This window comes from Lycium ferocissimum, chromosome 11 (assembly GCF_029784015.1).
Source record: "Lycium ferocissimum isolate CSIRO_LF1 chromosome 11, AGI_CSIRO_Lferr_CH_V1, whole genome shotgun sequence".
Lineage (NCBI taxonomy): Eukaryota > Viridiplantae > Streptophyta > Magnoliopsida > Solanales > Solanaceae > Lycium > Lycium ferocissimum.
In genome coordinates, this window is record NC_081352.1 from 24,134,512 (window position 1) to 24,161,510 (window position 26,999).

The 26,999-nt window shown below is 34.3% G+C and overlaps 5 protein-coding genes and 1 non-coding gene across 6 annotated transcripts; 2 read left to right on the forward strand and 4 right to left on the reverse strand.

Moving 5' to 3' along the window:
• Positions 1-1,276: 1,276 nt before the first annotated feature.
• Positions 1,277-1,998, reverse strand: LOC132036058 (uncharacterized). Its single transcript, XM_059426287.1, has one exon. It carries the CDS (start codon positions 1,921-1,923, stop codon positions 1,435-1,437), a length of 489 nt encoding a protein of 162 aa, XP_059282270.1. The 5' UTR covers positions 1,924-1,998; the 3' UTR covers positions 1,277-1,434.
• A 1,635-nt stretch (positions 1,999-3,633) lies between these two features.
• LOC132037683 (proline-rich receptor-like protein kinase PERK4) lies at positions 3,634-9,861 on the forward strand. Its single transcript, XM_059428233.1, has 9 exons — positions 3,634-3,760; positions 4,036-5,032; positions 5,564-6,115; positions 6,950-7,036; positions 7,226-7,296; positions 7,434-7,510; positions 7,851-7,998; positions 8,472-8,633; positions 9,208-9,861. Exons 2-9 carry the CDS (start codon positions 4,144-4,146, stop codon positions 9,493-9,495), a joined length of 2,274 nt encoding a protein of 757 aa, XP_059284216.1. The 5' UTR covers positions 3,634-3,760; positions 4,036-4,143; the 3' UTR covers positions 9,496-9,861.
• A 2,499-nt stretch (positions 9,862-12,360) lies between these two features.
• TRNAE-UUC (transfer RNA glutamic acid (anticodon UUC)) lies at positions 12,361-12,432 on the reverse strand. Its single transcript has one exon. It is a non-coding gene; the product is annotated as a tRNA-Glu (tRNA).
• Positions 12,433-15,375: 2,943 nt separating this feature from the next.
• On the forward strand, positions 15,376-15,780 carry LOC132038146 (putative zinc finger A20 and AN1 domain-containing stress-associated protein 8). The gene has a single exon (XM_059428866.1). It carries the CDS (start codon positions 15,376-15,378, stop codon positions 15,778-15,780), a length of 405 nt encoding a protein of 134 aa, XP_059284849.1.
• Positions 15,781-17,177: 1,397 nt separating this feature from the next.
• LOC132037022 (protein LIKE COV 3-like) lies at positions 17,178-20,515 on the reverse strand. The gene is made up of 6 exons (XM_059427455.1): positions 20,289-20,515; positions 19,341-19,393; positions 19,103-19,212; positions 18,513-18,680; positions 18,200-18,424; positions 17,178-17,647 (listed from the first exon to the last, which is right to left on the reverse strand). Exons 1-6 carry the CDS (start codon positions 20,433-20,435, stop codon positions 17,541-17,543), a joined length of 810 nt encoding a protein of 269 aa, XP_059283438.1. The 5' UTR covers positions 20,436-20,515; the 3' UTR covers positions 17,178-17,540.
• A 1,080-nt stretch (positions 20,516-21,595) lies between these two features.
• Positions 21,596-23,734, reverse strand: LOC132036780 (uncharacterized). Its single transcript, XM_059427160.1, has 2 exons — positions 23,048-23,734; positions 21,596-21,870 (listed from the first exon to the last, which is right to left on the reverse strand). The coding sequence occupies exons 1-2, from the start codon at positions 23,395-23,397 to the stop codon at positions 21,738-21,740; spliced, it is 483 nt and encodes a 160-aa protein (XP_059283143.1). The 5' UTR covers positions 23,398-23,734; the 3' UTR covers positions 21,596-21,737.
• Between the last annotated feature and the right edge of the window lie 3,265 nt (positions 23,735-26,999).

The window sequence follows — 26,999 nt, forward strand, 5'->3', positions numbered from 1 at the left end:
AACGCGAGTTTGGTCCGATACACCGGATCAACAAATTTACTTTTTTTTCTCGGATCGGCCACATACGGTGCAATCCCGGTTACGAAAAGACTGATCATACTCGTGCTCATTTGATCTTACCCTCGGCCCCGGTGTCACCAGTCTTGCATATATCCGGTTTTTACCTTATACAAGGGCAGATGTGAAAAAAGTAATAAATGACGTTTTGTTTTTCTGAGCATGGACTTATTGAATGGTGCATATTCAAAGTTAAGCAAGGGAAGGGCTTACTCTCCGGTAGATTTATTCGACACGAATCTTAATTAGTCACGATTCGATTGTTTCAAATTAAGTTGCTCGGATTCTTCACTTTCGATGCCCCATTCGTGTTGACACAACATGGACGTGGATGTGGGTGTGGGATCCGTACCGAATTTGGTTAACTGATTTGGGTATTTTGACCAAAAGCGACCGAGAAATTCGGAACAAATACAATGATTTATATAATCAAAACAAAAGTTAAGGTGCAATTGAAGAAAATGAAATAGCTTGTGTATAGAAAGATCTATGTTAGTCTTTTCCTTTTATCACCTATATTCTCCTCTTGATTAATAGTTTCTCCGTGGAATTCTTTGTAAGCTTTCCACATAATGTCTCATAATTTAGACATATAATTCTATTTTTAGATATTTGAATTATTTTTAGCCGAATTCCGCACCTGTATCTATACCTGGATCCGTACCCCAAATCTTAAAATTTAGATCATGAAGGATCCGACCTCTAAATCCGCACCTGTATCGGACACCCGACCGGAGTCCAAGGAGCTTAGGTTTCAAACCAAAATAAAATTAAAAAAGACAGACATTTTGTTAAGATCCACTCACATTGATCCCAATGGAAGAATGAAAAGAACCGTGTCCCTTTGATCACAGCCTAGACAAACCACGGCCACATAACATTGGATAACAATTCAATGGCGTATACCAAACCATTATCACCAAAAACTCAAATGTAAAATACAAATATTGAAAGTACACCTTTTTTGTTCTATTTTCATTCTGATTCTTGAAATGAAGAGGTAAATTATACACTGGGTGCTTGCTTGTTAAGAAGTGAATTATTCATGTATTAAAATTAGTATAACTAAGTACATCATTTGGTTATCAGTTTGCAGTTTCGCATAACTAAAACATATGCTTATGAGTCAATATATGTATTATTTTATGCAGGTAAAAGATGAAATAATTAATACATGAATTAGTAATATAGAATATTGCATAATTAAACTCTACATAACTAATCCTTACTTAATGAATCCCTTATTAATACCTGCGTAATTTTAACCAGCAACCAAACGACCCCTAATGTAACAACAACAATTACACACCACGCAAATTGGAGTCATGAATTACTCCACATGTCATTTCATTTAAACTCGTATCAGTCCAATAACTCTTAACCGAAACATTGATCCGTAGGAAGTGGGCCCGGAATTGAACCTTGGTCCAAGAACTGCAACCCAAACACGACCAAAATAGCCAACAATGACAGGTATGACAATCCTTCAACAGCACCTAACAACCCAAATGGTCCATTGGGCAGACCCGACCCGGTTTTCGACTTAGTATACAATGACCAAGCCACAATACCTACCACAACTAAATAACTAACACCTTCAAGTGCACCAATTGAACCACCAGGTCCAGGTGGCAGCCCACACCCTGTTGTTTTTAGAGTGTAAAGTGACCATCCAATTACTGGTGTGGATATAAGTCCACCAGCTACGGCAATTTTATCAATTGGGTTATCGGTTTCGGTTTCGTTTGTTTGTTTAGCCATTGATTGGACTTTAAGTTGTGCATGTGAGTGAGTTGTTTTGGGAGTGTAGTAGTGTTTTTGTGATGGAAGCCATTTGGGAGATGAAGGAGCTAGGAAGACTAACATTTTAGAGTGAGAAGGGGAAGAAACCTGATCTTTTTGAGTTCTTGTGGGTGTGTGAAACAACACAAGGCACTCAAGTATTTGGTCCCCATCAATATAAATATAGTATAATATATCCGCAAAATGTTTTTTTAGCCATCTGGTTATTGAAATTTACTTACCCAATTAATTCAGATTCATGCCGTGTGCACACATGAAGGGGGAGTGCTCCCTATTATGAGTTTCTCCCTTCTCAAGTCTCGAATGCGAAACCTCTGATTAAGAATGATATTTTTTGTTACTTAATCAATTCATTTTTATCATTTTATATGTTTAGTCATGTAAATTTTATTAATTCAAGCATCCGGATGGAAAGACGTACAAGATTAAATTCACTTTTTTCATGGGAGAATTATTGTTCGTGGGGTAATCAAAGTGTTGGTGACGAATCAATTCAAATCATAATCAAATCTAACATAAGTTCAAAATTAAGCTCAAAAGCTTTTGAATTTATTATTGAAAATAAGAATGAGAGGATTCACAGACATTATAACTGTAGTGGTAAGTTTGTTATGGAAGCCGTTTGGGAGATGATGGAGCTAGAGAGACAAACATTTTAGAGACTTCAAAAGTGAAAAAAACTAATCCGCAAAATAATACAAGGCACTCAGGCATTTGGTCGTATAATGACAATTTTTCTGGGACTTCCCAGTCAATGTATCCGCATTTTTAACGATTTGGTTCTTTGAACTTATCGGCCCGATTAATTCAGATTCATACTTTGTAGAGCTAATAAAGGTGAGAGCATTCTCTATTAAGGGCCGTTTATACAAACCAGATTGATTTGAAGTTGAAATTTGTTTGGATGCAATTTGAATTTCTTAAGTTGTGTTTTTTCCCCCCATAAATATGAAAACCCCACAATTTGTGAAAGACTATCAAAACTTCCCCAACTCTTATATAATATTGCCAATGATCAAATCATAGTTCACGAACAAGATATCGGAATATCCTAAGACACTACATTAATAAATTATATATTTCCATATTCCTTTTATAAATATATGCTTGCGATTATATGTTATTACAAACTTTTAAATACACACAATTTTTTACAAAGATCCACTTTCAAAACATCAACAATAGTAGTAACTGACTATTCATTAATAAAATCCTTCCATATGGTATACGGACAATCTCTTTACGTTGAGCATGAGTTTTTTTTTTTTTTTTTTTTTTTTTTTTTTTGTTAACGAAATATAAATGTGTTTTTATAAAATATAAACTGTCAAGTTCTACATTTAAAATTTTTTGAAATCACGATTTGAAAGTCCAAATCCTAGTTTTTGGAGAACTTGGGATTTGAAATTGAAGTTGAAATTTTATGCAAATTTCATAAACAAACACAACTTTGAAATCAAAATATGAAATCAGACTCCGAAATTATATGGCCAAACGCCTACTAAGTTTCTCTATTCTAAGGGAACGCAAAACCTTTGGTTAAGAGTGACATTTTCTGTTACTTAATCAACTCATTAAATCATTTTATACGACAATTATTTTGGGACGGAGGGAGTACTTGTTTGTATTCTCAATTCAAATATGCCGATTTCTCCAAGGAGTAAGGACAAACTAGAGTTACAAGTAAGCAACCTTAGTCTACCTAGAAAATTAATGACAATTGTAAGGTCTCCTCACATTCTTCCCAAAGTAGAGGTGTCTAAAAGCCAAATATTTTGAGTGACAGGAAGAGAGAAAGGGACTTTCTCCCTTCGAAGGGAAAATCACATTGTTGCCCCAATAAGATTTCTCTCTCTCTCTCTTTCCCTTTGAGAACCCTTCATTCTCGGTCTTCATTCAGGTACATGTTTTCTATTTTTGTCTTTCATTTTCCTTTTCCATTTTACTACAAAAACTCCATAACCAACTTCATAAATTTCAACGATTGAATATGGCAAACCTTCAATAATCCTAATGCATATTATATATATGCATTGTTATGTTTGAAGGATCTTGACTTGATTCAATTCGTTATTCTTACATGCACATTATAATAAGGAAGTTGTCACATTTCTCTTTCACGATAAAATAATGTCAAGGTAATCTTTTTTTCTTCTTTGCATGGCAATCTTTTAGGGACATTAAGGAGTTGTTGAGACAAACAATTAAACAATAAAAGTTGATTTTCCGGCTTTGCGTGTATCTTCACGCTCAATCTTGGCCGGAAATTAAACATTGGTAAACATGGAAAATTCTCCTTCACCTTCTCCTCCTTCTCCTAATTCTTCTTCTTCTTCTTCTTCTTCTTCTTCTTCTTCTTCTTCTTCTTCTTCTTCGTCTTCTTCTCCTCCTCCTTCTTCGCCTTCGCCTCCTTCTCCTGATTCTTCTCCTCCTCCTTCTCCTCCCGAATCTTCTCCACCTCCGCCTTCTTCTTCTCCTCCACCGTCTCCTTCTTCTTCACCTCCACCATCGAAATCGGATTCTCCTCCTCCTCCATCCCCCGAATCATCACCACCACCGAAATCCGATTCATCTCCTCCTCCTCCATCCCCTGATCAATCACCCCCACCAAAATCTGACTCTTCTTCTCCTGCATCACCACCTCCTACTAAAGAATCTCCTCCTACATCCCCACCACCCACGGAGTCTTCTCCTCCACCACCAAAGTCAGATTCTTCTCCTTCTTCTGACAAGCCTAATACACAATCACCGCCACCCTCCTCCTCCTCCTCATCATCATCACCCCCACCACCAACCACAAACACAAAACCTCCTCCTTCCAAAAATGCCTCCCCGAACGAACCTAATTCCCCGCCATCACCTACAACATTCTCTCCACCGGCTCCTGTTTCTCCGAATTCACCTCTATCTCCTACTGAAAAGGCGTTACCTCCTCCTTCTCCACCTTCACGAGATGCACCATCGAATAATAAATCACCCGGTTCCTCGGGAAACAATAACCCATCACCGTCTTATAATTCATCTTCATCTTCCGGAAATGTGGTAATAATAGCTGCAGTAGCTGTGACAGGCCTATTGATTCTTGCCGTTGTCATTGTCTGCCTATTATGGAGTAGACGGAAGAAGAAACAACCCTACTATATGGATCCCGCACATATTCCACCACCAATAGGTATGTTAATTATTAGCTCAATCTCCCATTTTCATATACTTAGGTAGTTGCTCACATGTATATATCCATAAAGATATAAATCTTGGACTCGTCTCTGTAATTATATGTTTCCATAAGGATATTATATTGTTCTTTTCTTAAGCATTGAACGTAAATATATTTGCTTCGGATTGTTAATTATAATTGGGGGTTTATTAATGTTGTCTTGTTGTATGTAACACCTAAAAAATAAGGCAGATCATCTGCTATAATATGTTGAATTATATTGATAATATAACACATATTACACTGTCAATATATATAAGTGAAATTAGTAGTATACATTCACTTAAAAAAAAAAAACTGAAATTACATACAAATTTCGTCGCTAATCCGTTACTAATAGCTAAAGATGTTTTGATAATCAGTCACTAACGATGAATTTTACTGTTTAGCTACAGTATTTGTCTGTCGCTAATTCCTATTTTTTAGTAGTGATTGTACGAGATTTTCGTTCGGAATAACAACTGCATATTGTTGGCATTAGTGTAGGTGGTGATCCTTACTACAATACACCCAATTATTCAACCAGCCCTCTACCCACTACGGACCACATTGTTAAGTTAGCTCCACCACCAGGTGTAATGGGAACTCCTCTAGACGGACAACGTGGGTGGGTCCCGCCACCCCCGCCTCCAGCTGCTAATACGAGCAGTGAATTTAGCTCAGGTTATTCAGGCCATGCGCCTGGAGGGCCAGTCACAGTACCTCTATCCCCTAATTATGGTGGACTCTCAAAAATTCAGTTCACTTATGAGGACTTAGCAACCGCGACTGGTGGATTTTCGCAAGCCAATTTGTTAGGTCAAGGAGGGTTCGGGTTCGTACACAAAGGTATTTTGACCGATGGAAGTGTTGTCGCGGTGAAAAGTTTGAAGTCCGGGAGTGGACAAGGCGAACGAGAATTTCAAGCTGAAGTTGAAATTATTAGTCGAGTTCATCATAGACACCTTGTTTCCCTTGTTGGATTTTGCATTGCTGATGGACAACGTATGTTGGTCTATGAATTTGTTCCCAACGGAACTTTGGAGCACCACCTTCATGGTACGTATAAACTTTCTCTATTAGTCAGCACTTGTGTACTTATTTAGCTATAACATTTTGTTTCGAATAACTTATTATGACTAGTTAAAGGATTACTATTCTATAGTAACTTCAAACGTGTGGCAAATATTATGATTAACTATACAAAATTGTATTGTAGCTATTTAGGTAATGTTTTGTACAATGGTTAGCGATTATAGCACAAATGAGGAATTAGATTGGGCTATAAATTTTGTAGCTAAGAATTTTCTCGAAATAGTAATTAGCCATGGAATTCTAATTTTATGGCTATCTAGGTGCTAGACAATTTTCATAGTTGTACCTGAATATGTGGAGCCGTATATGCATAATGTTTTAGTGTTGTTCAGAAAAAAATGATAAGCTTTTTATATTTGGAAATTCTTGAATTTAAATTTCTATGTTTTCCTTAATGACACGCTATATGCATATGTTATAGTTAAACCATGTTTAAAATGCGAGCAGAACGTCACAGACATCCTAACCTTAGAACCTCAGCTGTGGGATTCTTTGAGTATGTTGTTGTTGTTGTTGTTGTTGTATGTTTAGATGATAATTTTCAAATTTTTTTATATGTGCTAGAAGTCTCTTTCTTTTCTTAATTTTCGTGATTTGTCAAACACAATCATATGAAATGAAACGGAAAATGCCTAACTGATTGTCTACCCCGGAAGAAACGAAATGCCTTATTTAACTATAAATTGCTAAGAATAACTCTTAATTAGGACAAAAAGATTAATTATTGAATTACACTTTAGAGCCGTTTAAGATGTGGTTGCTAATGGAAAAATTGGAATTGTGTGGTGTGGTTTGCAGGTAAAGGTCAACCTGTCATGGACTGGGGATTTAGGCTTAAAATTGCTTTGGGATCAGCCAAGGGACTTGCTTACCTTCACGAAGATTGTATGGACATTTTTCTTTCTATCCATCCATTTTGAATTAACTGAATTTCATCCACTATAACAATAATATTACAAAATTATCTTTTATTACATTTAAACAGTCAGAATTTTTATTCGTTATAACAGTAAATTTACAAAACCGACTTCTTTGTAACTATTAATTTTTTCTCTGTTTTTGCTGTATATGCAGGCCATCCTCGCATTATCCACCGTGACATCAAGGGCGCAAATATTCTACTTGATAACAATTATGAAGCCATGGTACAATGGAGATTTCATAACTGTCATATATTCTTTTTGTTTTTGAGTTATGCAATACCTCCATTATATTTCTATTTAAAGGGTTGATTAACCTTCATATTAAACTAAGATTTACAAGAGTGTTTATGGTTTATCAGGTGGCAGATTTTGGGTTGGCTAAACTTACAGAAGACAACAATACTCATGTTTCCACTCGTGTTATGGGAACATTTGGGTGAGTAGAACATATTTTTTTTCTTTATTTATATGTAATAAGGGGCGAAGCTATAATATTACGTACGAGTTCGCACGAATCCAATAAATTTTGTGACATTTAAACAGCCTTTCAATTTAATGTCCAAACACGACTTTAGTCTGCTGCAATTTAATTATTTAAAGTCAGGTTACATTGCTAATCTTGAGCAAAATGTTGAATATTGTGTTTATAACCAGTTCGCTTTTACTTTTTTCTGAGGCCTTTGTGAAAAAGCTAGTAGAACTCATTTATCCATCTCATAATTCTTCATAACAAATTAATAAATTCACAATTAGTTAATAAATTTGTTATGTAACAGGTACTTAGCTCCTGAATATGCATCAAGTGGCAAGTTAACTGAAAAGTCTGATGTGTTTTCATTTGGAGTCATGCTATTGGAACTGATAACAGGGAGGAGACCTTTGGATACTACCAATAAACTCATGGATGACAGCCTTGTAGACTGGGTAAATGTTTCTTGATATTAATAAGTTCCTAATTCCCCTGCTTTATAAATGATTATATTTTATATCAAGATTTAAAGTGTCCTTATAATTGAGGGCAGATTTAGAATTTTGAGTTTGTTGGTTTTTTATTCTAGAAAAGGCAGCTTAATGGGTTCTAGATAGATTATTATACAATTAAATGGGTTTCCTAACACAAATAGAGAGTTCAGGCCATAGCTAATCCATAATGTGAACTCTAGCTCCGCCCTTGCTTAGACTTTCTTCTTTTCTTTCTCTCATTGATCTAGAATATATGAAGGTTTGGCGGTAATATGCCCATTAGAAATGTTCTTCTAGTTATATGACTTATTTTACAAAAGATCTTTATGTTAAACGTTCAAGATCGTGATATAAAATAAAGGATAATTTTATGAGATTATTTTCTTTTATTCAAACTGTAACTGATTATTTTGTACCATGTCCCTCATGAACAGGCTAGACCTTTTCTTACAAAAGCACTGGAGGAGAATAAATACGGTGAATTGGTAGACCCGCGGCTTGAAGGAAACTATGATCCTGATGAGCTACAGCGGATGGTAGCGTGTGCTGCTGCTAGCGTTCGCCATTCTGCCAGAAGACGTCCAAAAATGAGCCAGGCAAGTCCACAAAACTCTATATATATCATAACAGTAAAATGATTTTTCTTATTCACATTAAAGTAACTAAACTTAGCTCATTATATCAATAAAATCATATTAGTATTTACTATTACATTTAAGTAATTGAACTATACTGAATTATTTTCTTCTTTTTTAGTAGTCCATTTTATAGCCTCTTGCAGAAATGCAAGGTAAGGCCACTTGTACTGATAGACTTTCGTGGTCGGCCCTTCCAGACCCCGCGCATGCGGGAGCTTATCTGTAGCCGTCTTTTTTTTTTTTTTTTTTAGTAGTCCATTTTATAAAATATGGGCAGCAAGTTTTACATGGTGATTTTTTTTTTTTTGTCATTTGTATTTTCTATGCCAGAAATTTGACTTTTTCGCCATTTGTACTTTCTGGACATTGCACACATAGTTCAATTACTTTAATGTGACGGAAAATAGCATCGTGCTTTCACTATAACAATGAGTAACATTCAGAAGATAATTTTGCGACTTTCTTTGTTATAGTAGATAAAGTATAGGTGATCGTATTACATTTGCTTATAGACATTATTACGATTTATCAGATTGTACGTGCCTTGGACGGCGATTCATCTTTGGAGGACTTGAATGAGAAACCTGGCAAGAACAACACAGCTAATTTTGGCGCGAATGGGCCTGCCTCTGATATCTATGACACTCGTGCATATAATGCTGACATGATGAAATTCAGGCAAATGGTGATGACTAGCCAAGAATTCAATAGCAGTGAATATGGTGCTACAAGTGATTATGGACTTCATCCTTCTGATACTAGCAGTGAATTTAGCAGTGACTATAATCATTCTGGGGCCCACAAGCAAACAACAAAATGAATTTGACCTGACGGAAATATATGTGTTGCTCGGACTCTGTAAAAAAAAAAAAAAAAAAAAAAAAGGAAAGAAATTGTTGCACCTATGTTAGATGTGACATGCACACCATGGCATTATTTGAAGAGTTCGAGCATAACGTAGGGAAATATAATTTATTGAGGAAAGGAGAAAAGGAGAGAAGACTGAAGTATGGAATAAATCACAATGTGATTTTGCTAAGTCCTAATTATGTAGGAAGCTAATGAAATATAATTACTGATTTAGTTTCAATTACTCCTATTAGATACTTGTATAAGCCTTCAATGTGCATATGATTATTGTAATATTATGCACGCAACAGGAAAAAAGATAAAAAAGATTGTTATACTTTTAACTGTATAAGTTTATTACATTTACAATACTTTATTGTTATCTGATACTACCAAACTTACTAATTAAAGAACATGAGGTTTTAATAGAAAAGAATCCTCTGACTATCAGCTGAAGTTCCACACTCTTATTTTGTGTTAGTCAGAGTCTCACAGAAATTAACCTCCTACTAATTCGTGATGAAAAACAGGGGATGATGTACAGTTTCGGGTTCAGTTGAATTCAGTAGCTTTGACCTAAATACTGTACTTGTCTTAGAATTTTATATTAAACGTGTATAAATTATTTTAAGAATCCGGTAACTCAAAAAGACTAGAATTCTGATAAACTTTAAATCCTGAATCCGAATATGACTATTTAATTAGTGGTGATATTAACCGAGAAAAGTCATGAAAATTTTGTCTGTTGGTCTGCCTTTTTTTCCTTTTTTCTAGCAACATGAGAGAACTGCTATGTATGTTCCTTGAAAGCTGTATTCTGAATAGAGGCGAATCCAGAACTAAAGTCAATGAAAATGAGTGTGATCTCATTAATTTGTATGTATACATTTTAATGCTTTTGTATACGTATATACTTAGTTCGAGCGAAAGCAATGAGTTCACTTGAATCAAGAATTTATCATAGATTCATTTATGATTCGGTTGTGGATAGTGCTAGGACAGTATAGTCACTGTATTGCAGACTCATTATTGATGATTATTCAAGTAGTACTTCTATCAGCAATGTTTTTGATTCACTCTGTTCTCACTGTACAAATATGAAGCTAAAACTGAATTTGTATGGGATGAATGATCTTACATGTATAGTAGAACGATCCCGTTTCTGCACTTGAGGAAGGGGAGTCAAAAAAAAATGTAAAACAAGCTCCCTAAGGTCGCACCCGAAGGTATCGCTTGAGAACTAACTAAATACCCGAAGTTAGCTTGTGTGCGCATAGCCTTATCTTACATATAAGTAATGACAACATGTCTGAAAAACGAAGATAATGGCTGCAAGCTCTAGGAGAGGGATGATACATGATGTAAAAATGTGAAATTCTTTTAAGGGAAAAGGGTCAAATTTACCCTCTAAGTATGATTTATAGATTAAATTTGCCCTCCGTTAGAGTTAGGGGTCAAATTTGCCCCTCCCGTTAGCATACTTGTTAAAATTGCGATTGCGCTTATTATGGATGGAAGTATAGCGCGGCTTATCGGTAATTAATATAAGCGCGCGTGTATAAATAAATTTGTTTTTCCTTTAAATCTTAATGTAAAAACCATACCAATTAAATTTTGACATGTATTTTCTTTTTTTATAAAAAAAGAATACAATACCTAATCTTCTTCTCCACTAAACCACCACTTTCCCTTCTTTTCCTCTGCCACTATCATCACCGTCCACCGCCCTCTACTGTCGTCCACCGCTGCCGGTTAATCTACTAAAAATAACCCATTACTTTTCAACTTTTTTACCCAAACCCATTACTTTCTAATTTTTTACCCAAACCCATTACTTCTCCATCTAGACTCCTGCTATAGTGAAAACCCATTAATGAAAAGCTGAAACATCAGAAATCAGTGTTGAGTCAACTAGAACTAAGTGAAGGCGGAAGGCCGTGGTTGGATCTGTAAATGGGTATCTGTAATGTACCTCATCCATACTGTTAGTGGATCCCCCTTCAATGAGCTAATTGAGATTTCCTATGAGTGTTCCACACTCCTTGTTATCTCTTGATTGGCTAATTATATGTAACATGAGTCAGTTACACTTCACTAGCTACTACCAAGGTTTATAGCGGCAAGCTTGGTGACATCGTATGACAAACAAAAGTTGGTCCCTACTTTGTTGTCTTGGTCATAAAGCTCCATTTTTTTCTTTCCATTCTACACTATATTAAGCTCAGGCTAAATTTCATCCTTGCTATTTCACATTTTAAAATTTCAAAGCCATGATGCTTACTGAAAAAGTTGGAAAGTAATGGATTATTTTTAGTAAATTAATCTGCGGCGGTGAACGATGGTCGAGGACGGTGGACGGCGATGACAGTGGCGGAGGAGAAGAAGGGGAAGTGATGGTATAATGGAGAAGAAGATTAGGTATATATTGTATTCTTTTTTTATACAAAAAAGAAAATACATGCCAAAATTTAATTGGTATGTTTTTACACTAAGATTTAAAGGAAAAACAAATTTATTTATTCACGTGGCGCCTATGTGGACAAATAAGGAGTTAGGTCATACTTCCATCCATAATAAGGGTAATTTTAACAAGTATGCTAACGGGAGGGGCAAATTTGACCCCTAACTCTAGCGGAGGGCAAATTTAATCTATGAACTATACTTGAAGGGTAAATTTGACCCTATTCCCTTCTTTTAATCATCCAACTATTGTGAGGTACTTGTAAAAAGTAAAAATAAAAAAATACATGCGGGGTCTATTAATCTAAACATTATCAGGTTGTCCCCAAAGCATTTGTGTAATTTCGTGATTATGAAAGGAAGAAAAGGAAAAAAATTCCGTTACCGGGAATCGAACCCGGGTCTCCTGGGTGAAAGCCAGATATCCTAACCGCTGGACGATAACGGATGGTTGATGCTCTCGAAATGCATAGGTTGCTACTTAATAGAGTAGTGAAAGGATAGGTGGTGCATCAGCGATAGTAAATTACAATCAGCTCATTTTCTTTTCCTGGGGAACATAATTCTCCTAACATTACTAAAGCCTGTTTGGATGGGCTTATTTTAAGCTTATAAGCTGATTTAGATAAGTTAAATCAAACTGGCTAAATTATTTTTTTAAGCTTATTTTAAGCACAAAATGACATTAAGCTGGTCAGTCAAACACTCAAAAAAGCTGAAAACAACTTATAAGCCAATCCAAACGGGCTCTAACAAACACTTCAATTCAAAGACCGAGGCATTATCTATTACTCTCTTCATCCTAATTTAAGTATTTTACTTTCCTTTTTGAACTTTTTCAAAAAGAATGTCTCTTTCGACATTTAGTAAGTTGATAATTCAAATATCCTTCTCTCTCTGTCTCAAATTATTTATCGTGATTACTAAAAATAATTGTCTCAAATTATTTGTCGTTTTAGAACTTCAAGGCAAAATTAATTCATTTTTTTCATTTTACCCTTAATAGAATTTTGTCATTAATGTAGATGACGGACATAAATAGAATAAATATTAAATGGAGAGAGATTATAACTTAGACATAAATAAGGGTAAAGTAGTCAAAACGCCCCCATAATTAATATTTCTTAAGGAGCGGGTAAAAGAAAAAAGCGACAAATAATTTGAGACGGAGGGAATGCATGACAAGTTTAAAACCTTTCTTAAGGAGCGTGTAAAAGAAAAAAGCGACAAATAATTTGAGGCGGAGGGAAATACATGACAAGTTTAAAATCACAAGATTCAAAGGACATTTTAGTACATGACACACATTTTTAATTTAGAACCACAAGAATCCAAAGTCTCCTTTTATTCTTTAAGTGTTGTGACCAGTCAAACTAGGACACTTAAATTGAGACAGAGGGAGTAATTATAAATCAAAATATTATTTGAGACAGAGAAAAAAGGGTTCACAAGGGACAATGGCGCCTCCGAGTTATAACTCCCAGTCTTAATCGGATTTAGCACAAGGATTTCCAAATAGTAAAATTTTCACAAGCAGCTACCTTTTAGCTCCTTCTAACAACCTATAACTACATATTCTACATTTACAATTCGTAGCTGGAGGACCTATATTTAGCTAGTAGATGCGTCGACTTAAATATAGGATAAATATAACGAAACACATACCGACAAACCGAACGTGCTATATTTATGGAAACAAAATCTATTCCAATTTAAATTAAAATCAGTTTTTAATGTTTCCTGATTCAAGCAAATATCCTCTCATTCCATATCTGATCTCATATCCCATTCAAATAGCTAATAAATTCAAAAAAATTTGAATTCAAAAAGTACATTCATATTTTTAACAAAAAAAAAATTCAAAAACTAGTTCATCAAAAAACTTTGAAAAATAACAATATCAAACCAGTGAACAGAGCTCGTTTTAAACGACGAATATATATTTGAATTCATCTGTTGAAATATCGAATTCAAGTTGAGTTCATAATTGAGGTAACAACGTTTTCATTGCAACTTTTTTTTTTCTGAAATTTTGAAAAATATAGTCAAAATATATCTGAAATATAGTCAACAGAAACCAGAATAAGTAATATTGAACATAATTAATCAAAATACAATTAAAAATATAGCCAAAATATATATGAAAAACAACTATTAAAATATCAATCCAAAACATTAGGAATTGAAATTTCGGGTTCTATACCTCTAGTCCTCATCGGAGTAGAAGCTTTCTTAGCCATTTCACTTGAATCTAACAAAAAACAACCAAGAACAAACAATGATAATTAATTATTTAGAGTTGCATTGCTGATTCAAACGGAAAAAAAAAAAACGAAAGTATAAGTTAAACACACGGTGAAACGTAAAAATCAGTATATAATCTTACCTTTTTTGGGGAATTAGATTTGAATTATGAGTGAAATTAATGAGTAGTTAATTAGAGATAAACAAGGAAGTTGAACTATTGTAAAACTGATTTGAAATTGGAGGAAATTAAGGGATATTGGGCATAATGGCGAGTATTTAGGGGATAGGAGAGAGGGACTTTTTTTTGGCTTAAATTAGGGGTGTGGGAAGTTATCAGATGAGTAGTAAAAAAGTGATAGTTATAGGAAGTAAATATGTTATATTTTATCTACTAAATATAATTATTGTAAAGTTTAGTTATGTTCTATAATAGGTAATAATGTAAGTTATGCCAAGTAAATTTTACTTCCAAATATTAATATCCCAAATCAAATCCAAACAGAATCGAAGTCGATACTCCATATATCTTAATTTCCTAATTACAATTAGTTTTTTTTCAATCTAATGGTAAATGTTGATAGAATTACAATCAGCCCAAAAAAAAAAAAAAAGAGCGGGTGGGAAAAAAAAGAAGAAGAAGAAGCTCTCATGATTATTTTAGGGCACATAGTTCTCCTAATATTACAAACACTTCAATTCACTACGAAAAGATCGGAAAAAAAAAAAATACTCCATCTATTAGACCCAGTAATGACGTTGGAAAAGAGAATGTAAATCAGAATATTATTTTGAAACTGACAAAAAAGAAACTTAAAACAATGGACTCCCAGTAATGTTCCAAGCATTAAATGTTATTCCCAGTCTTTAATCCGATTTGCACATGGATTTCCAAATATTAATATCCCAAACCAGATCCAAACAGAATACGGAGAGAGATATCAAATTAGTAAAGTCCTAATTTGATTTTTATTTGGATTACAAGCTTCCCCCTACATATAACACCAAATACACCATCACATTCACTAACTAGCTACACCATCACTACCACTACTAAGTTGAAAAATAACACATTATAACCAAAGACTCTGAAAAAAAAACCAAAATCGTGCATAATTTTGTTTTTTCATTCAAAGGGAAAAGAACTATGACTTCTGGTGACAATGCTGAAAAACCAAGTCCATGTGCAAGGGGTTGCGGCTTCTATGGAACCCCAAGGAATCACAATCTTTGTTCTCAATACTACAAAGCTTTCTTGAAAGAACAAGCCGCCAAGGATGCATTAGCTTTACCTGAAAATATATCTTCTCTTACTATTAAAACAGGAAAAGATGATTTGTCGACAATGAAGACGAAAACAAAGAGGTGCATTGTTTGCAAGAAGAAAGTGGGATTAATAGGGTTCAGTTGTAAGTGTGGTGAAATATTTTGCAGGAGTCATAGGTATCCGGAGGAACATGCATGCATGTTCGATTTCAAGTCTATAGGCCGTGCGAATTTGGTTAAGGAAAATCCTCTCTGCAAAGCTGATAAACTTGAGCATAGGATCTAAGATGTTGTTATTAGCTAATCGCTATTGTTGCTGATTATGTACCAAGTTATTGATTTGGTCTTTTCAAGTTTATCTTTCAATCTAGCCGTGTCCTTTGTTTTGATTAATACTACCAATTAGTATGAAATTGCACTTTCCGTTTGAAACTTTTGACTCATATATTTTTTATTTTTTTCTTTACAATAGGTACCATTTTTTTTTTTCCTTTAAACTTGTCTCCATTGATCATTGATTTGGCATCCCAAACTTTGTACATGATCATTGAGATGAGACTATAGCTACTAGTCCTAACCAAAAACTAGGGATACACAACAACCTCAAGGGGGTTCATAACAGACGAGGTTGTATTTTGTTTTCCTATTTCTAAAGGAGGGAAGATTCCACTGATCCATATTTATCAATCCTTTAACTTGATTGGGGATCTCAGAGAAGGAGTTTGAAGATTTGATTTTCATCATGATTATAGCTCAAGGCAGCCAATTTGTCAGCTGGTTTACTGGCCTCCCTCAGGCAGTGAATGATTTTGAAACCATGTGTATCAACTAATTTTTGGATATCTTGTACATAAATGAGGATTTTCCAAGGGATCTTCCCTTCACCTTTGACGCAATTAGTGAGCAAAAGAGAGTCTGTTTCAGCTGTGGCCAATCTGAAATTATTGTTAGCACACCATTTTAGACCAAAAAGCATAGCTGCTGCTTCAGCTATGTTGCTTGTGCCCTGTCCTAGAGGAATTGAGTAAAGCCCAGATAGTAATTCCATGGTCTTTTCTGACTAGTCCACCACCTCCACAAGTACCTTGAATGCAACTTCCATCACTGTTAAGTTTTACTAAAGGAGAAGGGGGTCTTAGCCACTTAATGTCATGCATAATATTCTTGAATACAAGCGCAAAGCCTTTAGGAAATTAAACCAAATTAATGAACTTAGAAATAAGTGGTCTTGAACTTTTAATCCCGCCTGTCTCATGGTCAAACCTTCAAGGTCAAAAGTCAAGTGTTGCCCATGGGGCAAAACTTGTTAAACTTGAAGTATAGTTAATTGACACCAATGAAATTACATCATCAGTATAACAAACAAACAATAATAACAACAACAACAATTACACCTCAATCTCGAGTAAGTTGAACTCGGCTATACGAATCCTACTGTTCATATCACTGTTTCAGGCAGACCCTCGGTTCAAAAGAAATGTAACCGTCACAGTTCAATATTATTAAAGGAATTATTTGAAGGAAGGGACAAGATATAGCAAACAAAATCCTAATACGAGCACTGTGTCTATAAGTTAAGCTTTCAGTTCAAAATATATTGCAGCTTACACTATATAATCAGTGTGGTATATTTCTTACTCATTCACAGGCTAGCTCGTGTAACAAATCAAAAAAATTCCACATTTACCAGTGTTCACAAGGGTGTCAGGGAAAGCAGAGCTAACAAGAATTATCCACTGGTAGCAGGGGCCAAGCTACTGTGTGCATTTTGGGCGTTCGGCCGAACACAGTAACTTTAACTGTATTTGCCTTAAGAAATTCATTGAATATGTACAAATTTGTTAATTAAGAACACAACAACGTAAAAGAGCTAAAATCCGGAATTCATAAGCTTCAAATTCTAGCTCCGCCTGTGATGAGTTGACTATCTATTGAATAATATTAACAGTAACTCAAGGTAGCCTACATCCAATATTTTACTGGTCAAGTGCATCTTCATCAATTCCAGTATTTGTCATGGAGTGATTTAAGATCAAACATTATGCATCAGACTTGAGGAACAGCAAAATTTCCAACTGTGGGAGATAGAATGGATTGTGCATCCACTATAGTCAATATTTTGGGTACAGACATGCCTCCTGAGATGACAATTTCTGCAGCATTTAAAATTGAAGTTAGCCACTATATCATCCTGGCCCCTAGGGAGGGAGTCATAAATGTTTGGTACGACAGAGGTCATTTTTCTGAAAAAAATATTTTCTATGAGGAAGTCATTTTCTGGTGTTTGATTACCATAAAACATTTTTCATCAAAAGGAGAATGAATACAAAAGTCATCTTCCTTGCGATTATTTAAAAATATTTTCTATGAGGAAGTCATTTTCTGGTGTTTGATTACCATAAAACATTTTTCATCAAAAGGAGAATGAATACAAAAGTCATCTTCCTTGCGATTATTTTTACTTTCAACTTCCAATTACTTGCTCCAGCTATAACACTTCAACGTTATTAATAATCTGTAGCGCTCAAAATGTTTCATCAAAACGCCCTCCGACTTACTAATATTATAGTAACTAAGGAAATTAACATATGTTTTTTTTCCGAAAAAATATTTTTAAGAAAAATGTTTTCTAATTTCCATGAAAATGACTTGTGTCGTACCAAACACACGTGAATGCCTGTGAAAGCTGAAGTTTAAGCTCTCACCTATTCCCTCTCTAACAGAGAGATTTGGCCTCATAATATCCTTAGAATTGAGAAGGAATACATCTCCCAGGTAAAGGTGATTAGTAGGCACATAAACACAACAGAGTTCCTCGGCACCTGTGCTCTTACGAAGAATAATGGTTGAAGTAATGAAGCAAAATGCATATTCTCCAAGGCGCGGATGCCTTATAATGGCCACTTCTTTAAAGGCATGTGAATCCTCATCTGAAACAATTCATATGCTAAATTTTGTTTAGTACAGTATTTAGAATGTTGAGAATCAATTTTCGATTAGAAAAGGTTAATTAATTACCTGGTGAAATTGCTCTACTAATTTGCTTGGAAGCAGTGTAGATATAACTCATTAGGGGCATTTTTTTGATGAACCATTCTCCTAAACTAAGAAGAGAAGCACCTAACCATGAGGACATGGACACTCCAACCAATAATATGAAAATTAAGGATGTCACAAATCCAAGTCCTGTGAATGTTAGAAATAGTCATGAGAGACAAAGTACTTGTTCATAAAAACATAAACAAAAACTATTCAACAATCAACATGACCTTTTTTCCCCTCAAAACAAGTACTCCCTTTGTATAAATGTATGTGTCACTATTTTCTTCTCAGTTAGTAAAGGAAAAAAGATATTTATATATATTCGGAAGAAATTTAACTTTAAGCTTCCATTTTACCTTTAATAAGAAGTTTTTATAGACATATACAAATGTTATGACAAGGTTAAGACCATACATTTCAGAAGTCTTTTCTTTCTTTCTTTTTTTCTTAAAGTATGTCATATAAATTAGAATAGAGAGGGCGCAAGTATTGTGCGCGCGCTCAATGTACAAAAAAAAAAAGGGGGGGGGGGGGGGGGGGGGGGGGGGAGGGGAATTAATACTTACCGAATACATCGATTCCAAGATGAATATAGATTGGAGAAAAGAAGCCATCCACAAAATTAATGAGCTTCCAAGTGAGGTAAAAAGTTATGGCTATGGGAAATAAAATGACACTGCAAAACAATGTTAAAATTACTTCAATCTCAAACTCAAAATTGCACGTTCCAAATGTTGCATTTTCTATGAAGAGCAACAAAACAAAAAATATAGAGATATTTCTTAAGAGAAAAAGGAAACTAACCATCCGCTCATAAACTTTTTTGTTACCCAGCTATGAATATCTTTGCCAAACGCCTACAAAAGTGAAAAACTAAACACAAATTTAGCTTTACTCGCTTTAGTAGAAAATCAATTGACAACATGTTAGAGTGAAGCATAATGAAGAAAAAGCAATCACCCAATTTATTATTAGCTTCTATACTTAACATTATTGCTCACCTAAATAATAACTACAAATAGTCATTCATAAAAAAGTAAAACTAGTAACCTGAAAAGCAAGATGATTATAACAGGTTAAACAACCGTGTCAATAAGTCAAATCCTATTAACAGTGATATGTTAATTCAAGTGCTCCTTCCTTTTTTCTTCGTCCCCCATCCCAAGCTAGTTCTATAGTTTTCTAACTACATAGTTTTTTCTACCTTCTGAGGTAGCGGTAAGGTCGGCACACTTTACCCTCCCCAGACCCCACATTATGGGATTTCACTGGGTATGTTGTTGTTCTTTGTATGTTCAACCGAAATCAATATTTTTTACATATAGTATAAGCATAATTATAAAGAAAATACTACTAAAATTTTAATAAATATTAAATTCTGAATCTATAATTTTAAAGATACAATCAGTTTAGTGCTAAAAATCACAAAGTCTGAACTCATTGATTTTAATATTTAAATATTAGATTCGCCTCTGAAGTGAAACTCTACAATTTCTCATGCAACCTAAGCTTCTCACACATATAATGTGATATACACGGGCGGATGTAAAGTTTTTGTGCCGGTTCATCTAAATTCAGTACTTTCAATGTTGAATATACATTTATACGAAAAATTTATTAAAATTGTAATAAATGGTATATCTGAATCCATAATCTTAAATATGTTATGCGTTCAATGCTAAAACCTTAACGATTAAACATACAAAATTTAAATCCTGAATCTATCTCTGGTAATAGAGAGAGAAAAAAGACCTCTTTGGCCGAGTGATGAGAGAAGGGCGAAGAAGGTGAGGGAGATTGATCAGAAGATTCAGAGCCGTTGATCTTTGTTACATCTAATGCTAAGGTTCCCACCGGAATCAGACGTTCCAGATCTCTATCCTTCTCTGATCTTCCCATGATCTCTTCCCTCAAGGAACTGGAAAGTAATTGGGACTGTTAATACAAATGCTGAGCATAAGAAAAATGCAGTTATTGAATATTTCGTCCTAATGGAAAAATAAAGGAAAATGTATTGGGAAATTGGAAATTCTAACTTTAATTTAATAAATATTAGTAATTCTTGTAGGGATTATTGTTCCTTATTTTTCGACCAAACAAATATTAATGCAGGATTAAGATTTTGTTTGACATTTCAGATTTATTTTTTAACGTAGCTAAATTCTTATAGTATTAGGTTTAACCAAATTTAGATATTCTAAAGAAGTGGCCAATCATAATAGAAACCGGTCGGATCAACTAGTTTGGGTTTAAAAGTTGGGTGGGTAATTTTTAAATAAAATAGTATTTGCGACTAATCATCGTGACTTTTTTAAATTGGAAAAAGTCACAGTGCTAGTTTAAGGGATATTCTTGAACAAAAAAACTTGATTGGGTATTTTTAGACCAATATATAAATGTAGGGTATTTATATGCCATTTTTCATACCCTAGATATGTTTTTGACCCTTTTTAGTAATTTTAACTAGAAAATTCGATCTTCATGCTACAACGAGTCAAGTTTTTAAAGTGCTGTTACTGACTATAAAAAGGCCTCTATAATCTTTGCCACCTTTACGAAAGATACCTAACAACAGTTACAATATTTTTTCTTCTCACAAATTTGTGTAATGATCGTCACTGCTCTGTTTTCTACGCACTTTCCTACTCCCTCCGTCCCAATTTATGTGACATCGTTTGACTTGATACAAGATTTTTTTTTAAAAAAAAAAAAAAAGACTTTTGAAGTTTGTGGTCTAAAATAAACCTTAAACATTTGTGTGGTTATAAATCGTTTTATTAAGGTTAAAAAAGAAAATTTTAAAGTTAAGTTATTTCTAATTATCGAAATGTGACATTCTTTATGGGACAGACTAAAAATAAAAGTGTAACACATAAATTCGGAGAGAGGGAGTATATCATACAACAACAGGAACATTGAACTGAGAGGAGGCACAATGTTTGCTCCATTTGCAGATCATCAATTTACAAGGGAGCCATATGTTGTTATAACATATAATCTACCTGATATTATGGATTAATTTCGAATAACACTTATCATGAACAAATGCATATAGTACCTTTTAGATGACTAGTGTAAATTACTCAAATTTTTATTTCAAACAAAAGAGATGAGACAACATAATCAAATAGGAGGAGATGGAGGAACTAAACTGCTTAAAATAAATGTAAACATTACTAAGGGTATTATCAATTTTAGTCTTCAATATCGCCATCCTTGAACAGGCCATCGTCTGTAAGGATCAGGAAGAAATGTAGGCTGCCTTATTTTCTTCTTTTCCACCACCAACACTTGATCACCTGGCTTTTGTGTAATTGTCTCCCCAGCTCTTTCCCTGCACATAAAGTTTCAATTTTGTGCTTACAGCATGAACCTAATATTTAATATTGTAGCCGGATGGAACCTATTTTAAACGGGGTTCAAATGAACCTAGTACTTTTTAACATGGCATATTGATGATATATATGTTAAAAGTGCTTGAAATTTTGTAAATATTCTAAACTACAATTTCAAAAATACATGTGAATCTGAAAGACTACCTTGAAATGATTTGCAAGGTATGATCGATTTAGTAAAAGAAACCTAGGCTATTCTCAAAAGTAAGAAAATAAAGTGGTTGAGAAATTTAGGCGATTCTCAGAACTTATAAACCTCCGTCCGGTCTTTTTAGATGGATCACTTTAATAAAAAAAAATAAAAAAAATCAATATATTTGTTGTTTTAGAAAAACTAAAAAGGTGTTACTACATTTTTTTTTTCAATTTCCCGTTGTGACTCCAAGAAGCATATAGTAATTAGTTACTATTAATTACTCATCTAATGAAGAGATACAATGTAGGGGTTATTATCCAAATACCCTTATGATTAATGCTATGGAATAATTTTCTTAATCGGTGGATTAAAACATCAAACGACAGATATAAAGTATCGGAGGATTATCTTTCACTCCCTTTGTTTCATTCTACAGAACACACTTTTAAATTAATTATCTAAAAAAGAATGACATTTCGCTATACGTAATTTTTTTTTTCCGATTTTACTCTTAATTACATGATATGTTTCAAAAATTATTTCTTTCTCTCTTAAGCTCTATGCCAACACATTCCCATAATTGGAACAGAGGAAGTAACTTCTTTTTTATTTGATTAATTTGATGTGTATTTTTGGTTTCTTTCTCTTTTTTCTAGGTTGTTGGAAGAAGGAAAACAAAAACAAAAACAAAAACAAATACTCCTTTCGTCCCAATTTATGTGGCACTTTCTGTTTCTATTGAGCGTCAATTTAACTAATTTTTTAAGCTAAATTGAATTAGATCAACTTAACATTTCAAAATTAAAATTTAGATATTCAAAAAACTATCGATAAATACTATAAGTTGCATTAACACAATGTCAATATGATGAAAAAAATAAGATGTAAGTCAAAGTTTATATAGTTTGAATCTGGAGAAACGAAAAAATGCCAAGACAGAAAGTGTAACTAAAAGTACTGAAATAAAAGATTAATCTCACCACGATGAAGACTGCATCTTCTCCTTGTTAATCCCAGCCACCACTTCCATCGACTTTTCCCCAGCATCAACAACTTTTTCACTGATATTTTCATCCCCTATCGTTTTCTTGAAAGAAAATACCCTCATGAGAAATACCCATGCTTTATTCTTCTTCCTCTTATGGCTTATTATGGAGGTGTCCTCATCAACAATTTCAACATTTCTCATAGACTTTGAAAGTCTCTCATAAGTAGTATCTCTAGAAATTCCACAAGGAATTAACTCTGAGGCTAATAACGTGCTTCTACTTCTTCCTAGCTTTCGGATCGACGATTTTGATCTCTCCAGCTTCAAGTTGATCAAATCCATGTTTAATCTTTAAGCTTGTTGCTTGTTCTACAATTGAACTTGTTTGTGTAATGGAAAAATGTTATATTGTTTAAAGTGGTTGGCAACGAACTAGCTAGCTTGTGTTTTGCATCTTTGACTTAATATGGTACGTAGTATCTGTACTGTACGTGCTCTTCTTTTTTATTGGAAATTTATTAAAGAAATAAAAAGTAGAGCGGACTAGACCAATATATCCTTAGGTGTGGTTTGATTCATATGCTAGCTATGCGAAATTATAATTTAGAGACTAGTTATGGTGGTGAACAATAATGAAAAGATAATTATGCGATGAAAAATAATAATATAGGAACAATTGTCATATATGGAATAATAATACAAAGAATGAAAGAATGTTATGTACTTCCGAATTACTTATTTTAAAGATCTATCTGTCTTTAAGTACTTTGATCTTCATATTATCAGTACATGTATTCTTATTCCACATTTTAACTCGCATAAATAAAACATTAATTCCAGCTTAACTTAATAAGATATTATCTAATAATTGTCTAATATCGCCAACCAAACACACTGCATTAGTTATGGATGAATTATCTTTTCTTATACAACTAATCAAATAGCTCTATCTATGGGATTATTTTGATAATCTCTTCAATAAAACTTGATATTGCTTTATGCAAATGCAAATTCAAGCATTACTAAAAAAACACGAATTTCCTAAGGAAAGTTTATTTCTCTTTTAGTAATTCTCAACTACTTCCATTATCGGTTGTTTGAATATGATTTTTTTTTTCCATATAAAAGTCAGTGCACTGAAGACTCAATAATACTTTAAAATGACTAGAAGAAAAGCTGTATGGTTTAAGTTTGTGAATTGGGTAAAATGTACCTCTCAGTACCAATCAAGTGTACTTTAAAAATGGCTTAAGTAAGGATCATTAACAGTATTCTATAGATCTGATGCCTGATTAGTTAGCTCGTGAACAAATCAGTGTGGGATTAATTAATTGGAATAATAATAAGTGTAGCAGGTACTAGGTTGGGACATTTTTTTCCACATTGGTAGGTTGGAACTTAGGGAGGAAATTCAGAGTTACTTTAAAATGGCTTAAGTAAGGATCATTAGTAGTATTCTATAGTTTAACAATTTTGGGAGTTTTATGCTCTCAGTCATCCGGCCCAAGCTTATAATCAAGATGGATCATGTTTTAATCCTTACCTGAATTAACTCATGATATAGTAGTATATAATTTGAAAGTTATGTCACTTTTCATGTTTCTCTTCTTCAACTCAGTCGACTCTGGATTCTTAGTTGACAAACTCAATTTGTTGTTCACTACTAAAAAAAATTACTATTTTCCAATTGAAAAATATTCACTGGCTATTACCACAGATATTTTGATTGAATAAGTGAGAAAAGAAAAAATAGTACTCCCTCTGTCTCAATTTAGGTGGCTAAGTTCGGATTTTCAAGAGTCAAACTATTCTAATTTGGTCATGAATTCGGACATGGAGTCTGTAAGTTTTCTGAAATAAAATTTACATACTTAGATGCTACATATGAAAATACTATAAGTCACAATAATTGACAATTCAAAATATTTAAAAGACATGAGAAATTTACGGTCAAAGAAAAACTTGTTTGAATCTCGAAATCCGAAAGAATGCAACATAAATTGGGACGGAGGAAATAGTGTGTTCATACAGAAAAATTAACATGTTTCCCACTTGAACTATCACCATGTGTCATAGTTCAGGTAGGAAAAGGTTAAAACTGATACTCACATGTTAGAGACACTCTTCTCTGTTGATGAGATAGACTGCATTAAGCGAATTCCACTGGGATTTACTCTATGGGATGATCAATGGATCTGGAAACTTGATAGGCAAGGACGCTACATCGTCAAGAGTGGTTATTCAATACTGCATAATGCTACTGCACCAATCCTGAATGGTCAATTTTGGCGAAAACTTTGGAAATTGAAGATGCCTCCTAAGGTGTTGAATTTTGTTTGGAGAGCTTCGAATGGTGTCCTTTCAACTGGCTATAATTTAATGAGCAAGAATATTCTTCAATCCAACTTATGTCCTGCATGCCTCCGAGGGACAAAAACAATATTGCACTCTCTAGTTGAGTGCAACGCGGCGAAACAGGTATGACTTAAATCATCTTTAGGTTGGCGGCAATTTGGTCCATCGCTTTTGATTGGCTTAATTCGCTGATGGAAATTGTGACTCTCGATCAATTACATGAAGCCATTATGATTCTTTGAGAACTTTGGAATGCTAGAAATAGTCTTGTGTGGTGGGGAAAATCTCTGCGACCCAAAGTTGTTATCCAAAAGGCAGCCCGATTTTGGCAGGATTGGACAAAGGCAAGAACGCAACTTCCGATCATATAGCGATGGGAACTGACTTTGCAATAAAATGGTTTCCTCCTGATGAGAATATTCTTAAATGTAACATTGATGCTTCTTTTGATCTTGCTTCGGGAGTAGCTGGAGTCGGTATGCTAGTCCGGGATTCTCATGGAAACTTCATAAGAGGTCGCTCTAGTCGGTTAGATAGGCCACATGACTCACTCATGGCAGAGGCTTTGGGTGTTCGAGAAGCATTAAGCTGGCTAAAGAATCACTTTACATCAACACATATTATTGTGGAGATTGACAACCTTTTGGTTAAACAAGCGTTGAAGAAATTTTGCAGCACCAACTCTTATTTTGATGTTATTATTCATGATTGTAAAGCACTCATGTGTGACTTTACTTCTATTTCTTTGTCTTTTGTCAAAAGATTAGCGAACCAGTGTGTCCATCTGTTAGCTCGAGCTTCGGGGTTCTATGTCTGATGCTATGGAGTGGATACTTGATCGCCCATCTTTGATTCATGATGTACTCAACTTTGGTTTGATTAATAATTGATCAGAATGCCTTTTTCAAAACAAAACAAAAAAAATACATAGATGGTGATAGTTCAGGTAGGAAACAACTGATAGTTGGAATCGCGAAAAAGTGGTAATTTAGGTGTGTTTTTGACCACTAACTCAAAAATTAATTCTAAGCAATATCTATCTATATATAATAGGAGAGGCAAAGCAAGAATTGGATGTCACGACCCGCCTAGTGGGCCATGACGGGCACCCGGAACTGACTACCGAGCACCACATATCATACCACTATCATCTTAACCTGTACACATGCAAACTCCATAAAGCATATACACACACACACATATATATATATATATATATATATATATATATACAAGCCCTCGTGGCAGCAAAAGAATAATATACAGAATATACAATGAGGGTCACATAACATCCACTACCCACACATGAGTATCTACGAGCCTCTAACTGAAACTCTGAAGTCATGAAGATGGGACAGGACCCCACCATATCCAAGAGTATACACAAAAGAATATATCAGAAACAGCTCCTCCGGTCTATGGAAGTGCTCTGGTGCAAGCTGGTCTGGCTCCTAGGAAGCTGGATCGTCTCCTTGTCTACCTGTGGGCATGAACACAGCATCCAAGAAGAAATAAGATGTCAGTACGAGCGATGTACTGAGTATGTAAGGCATGCATCATAAAATAACAAGGAAACAGGAAAACAAAAT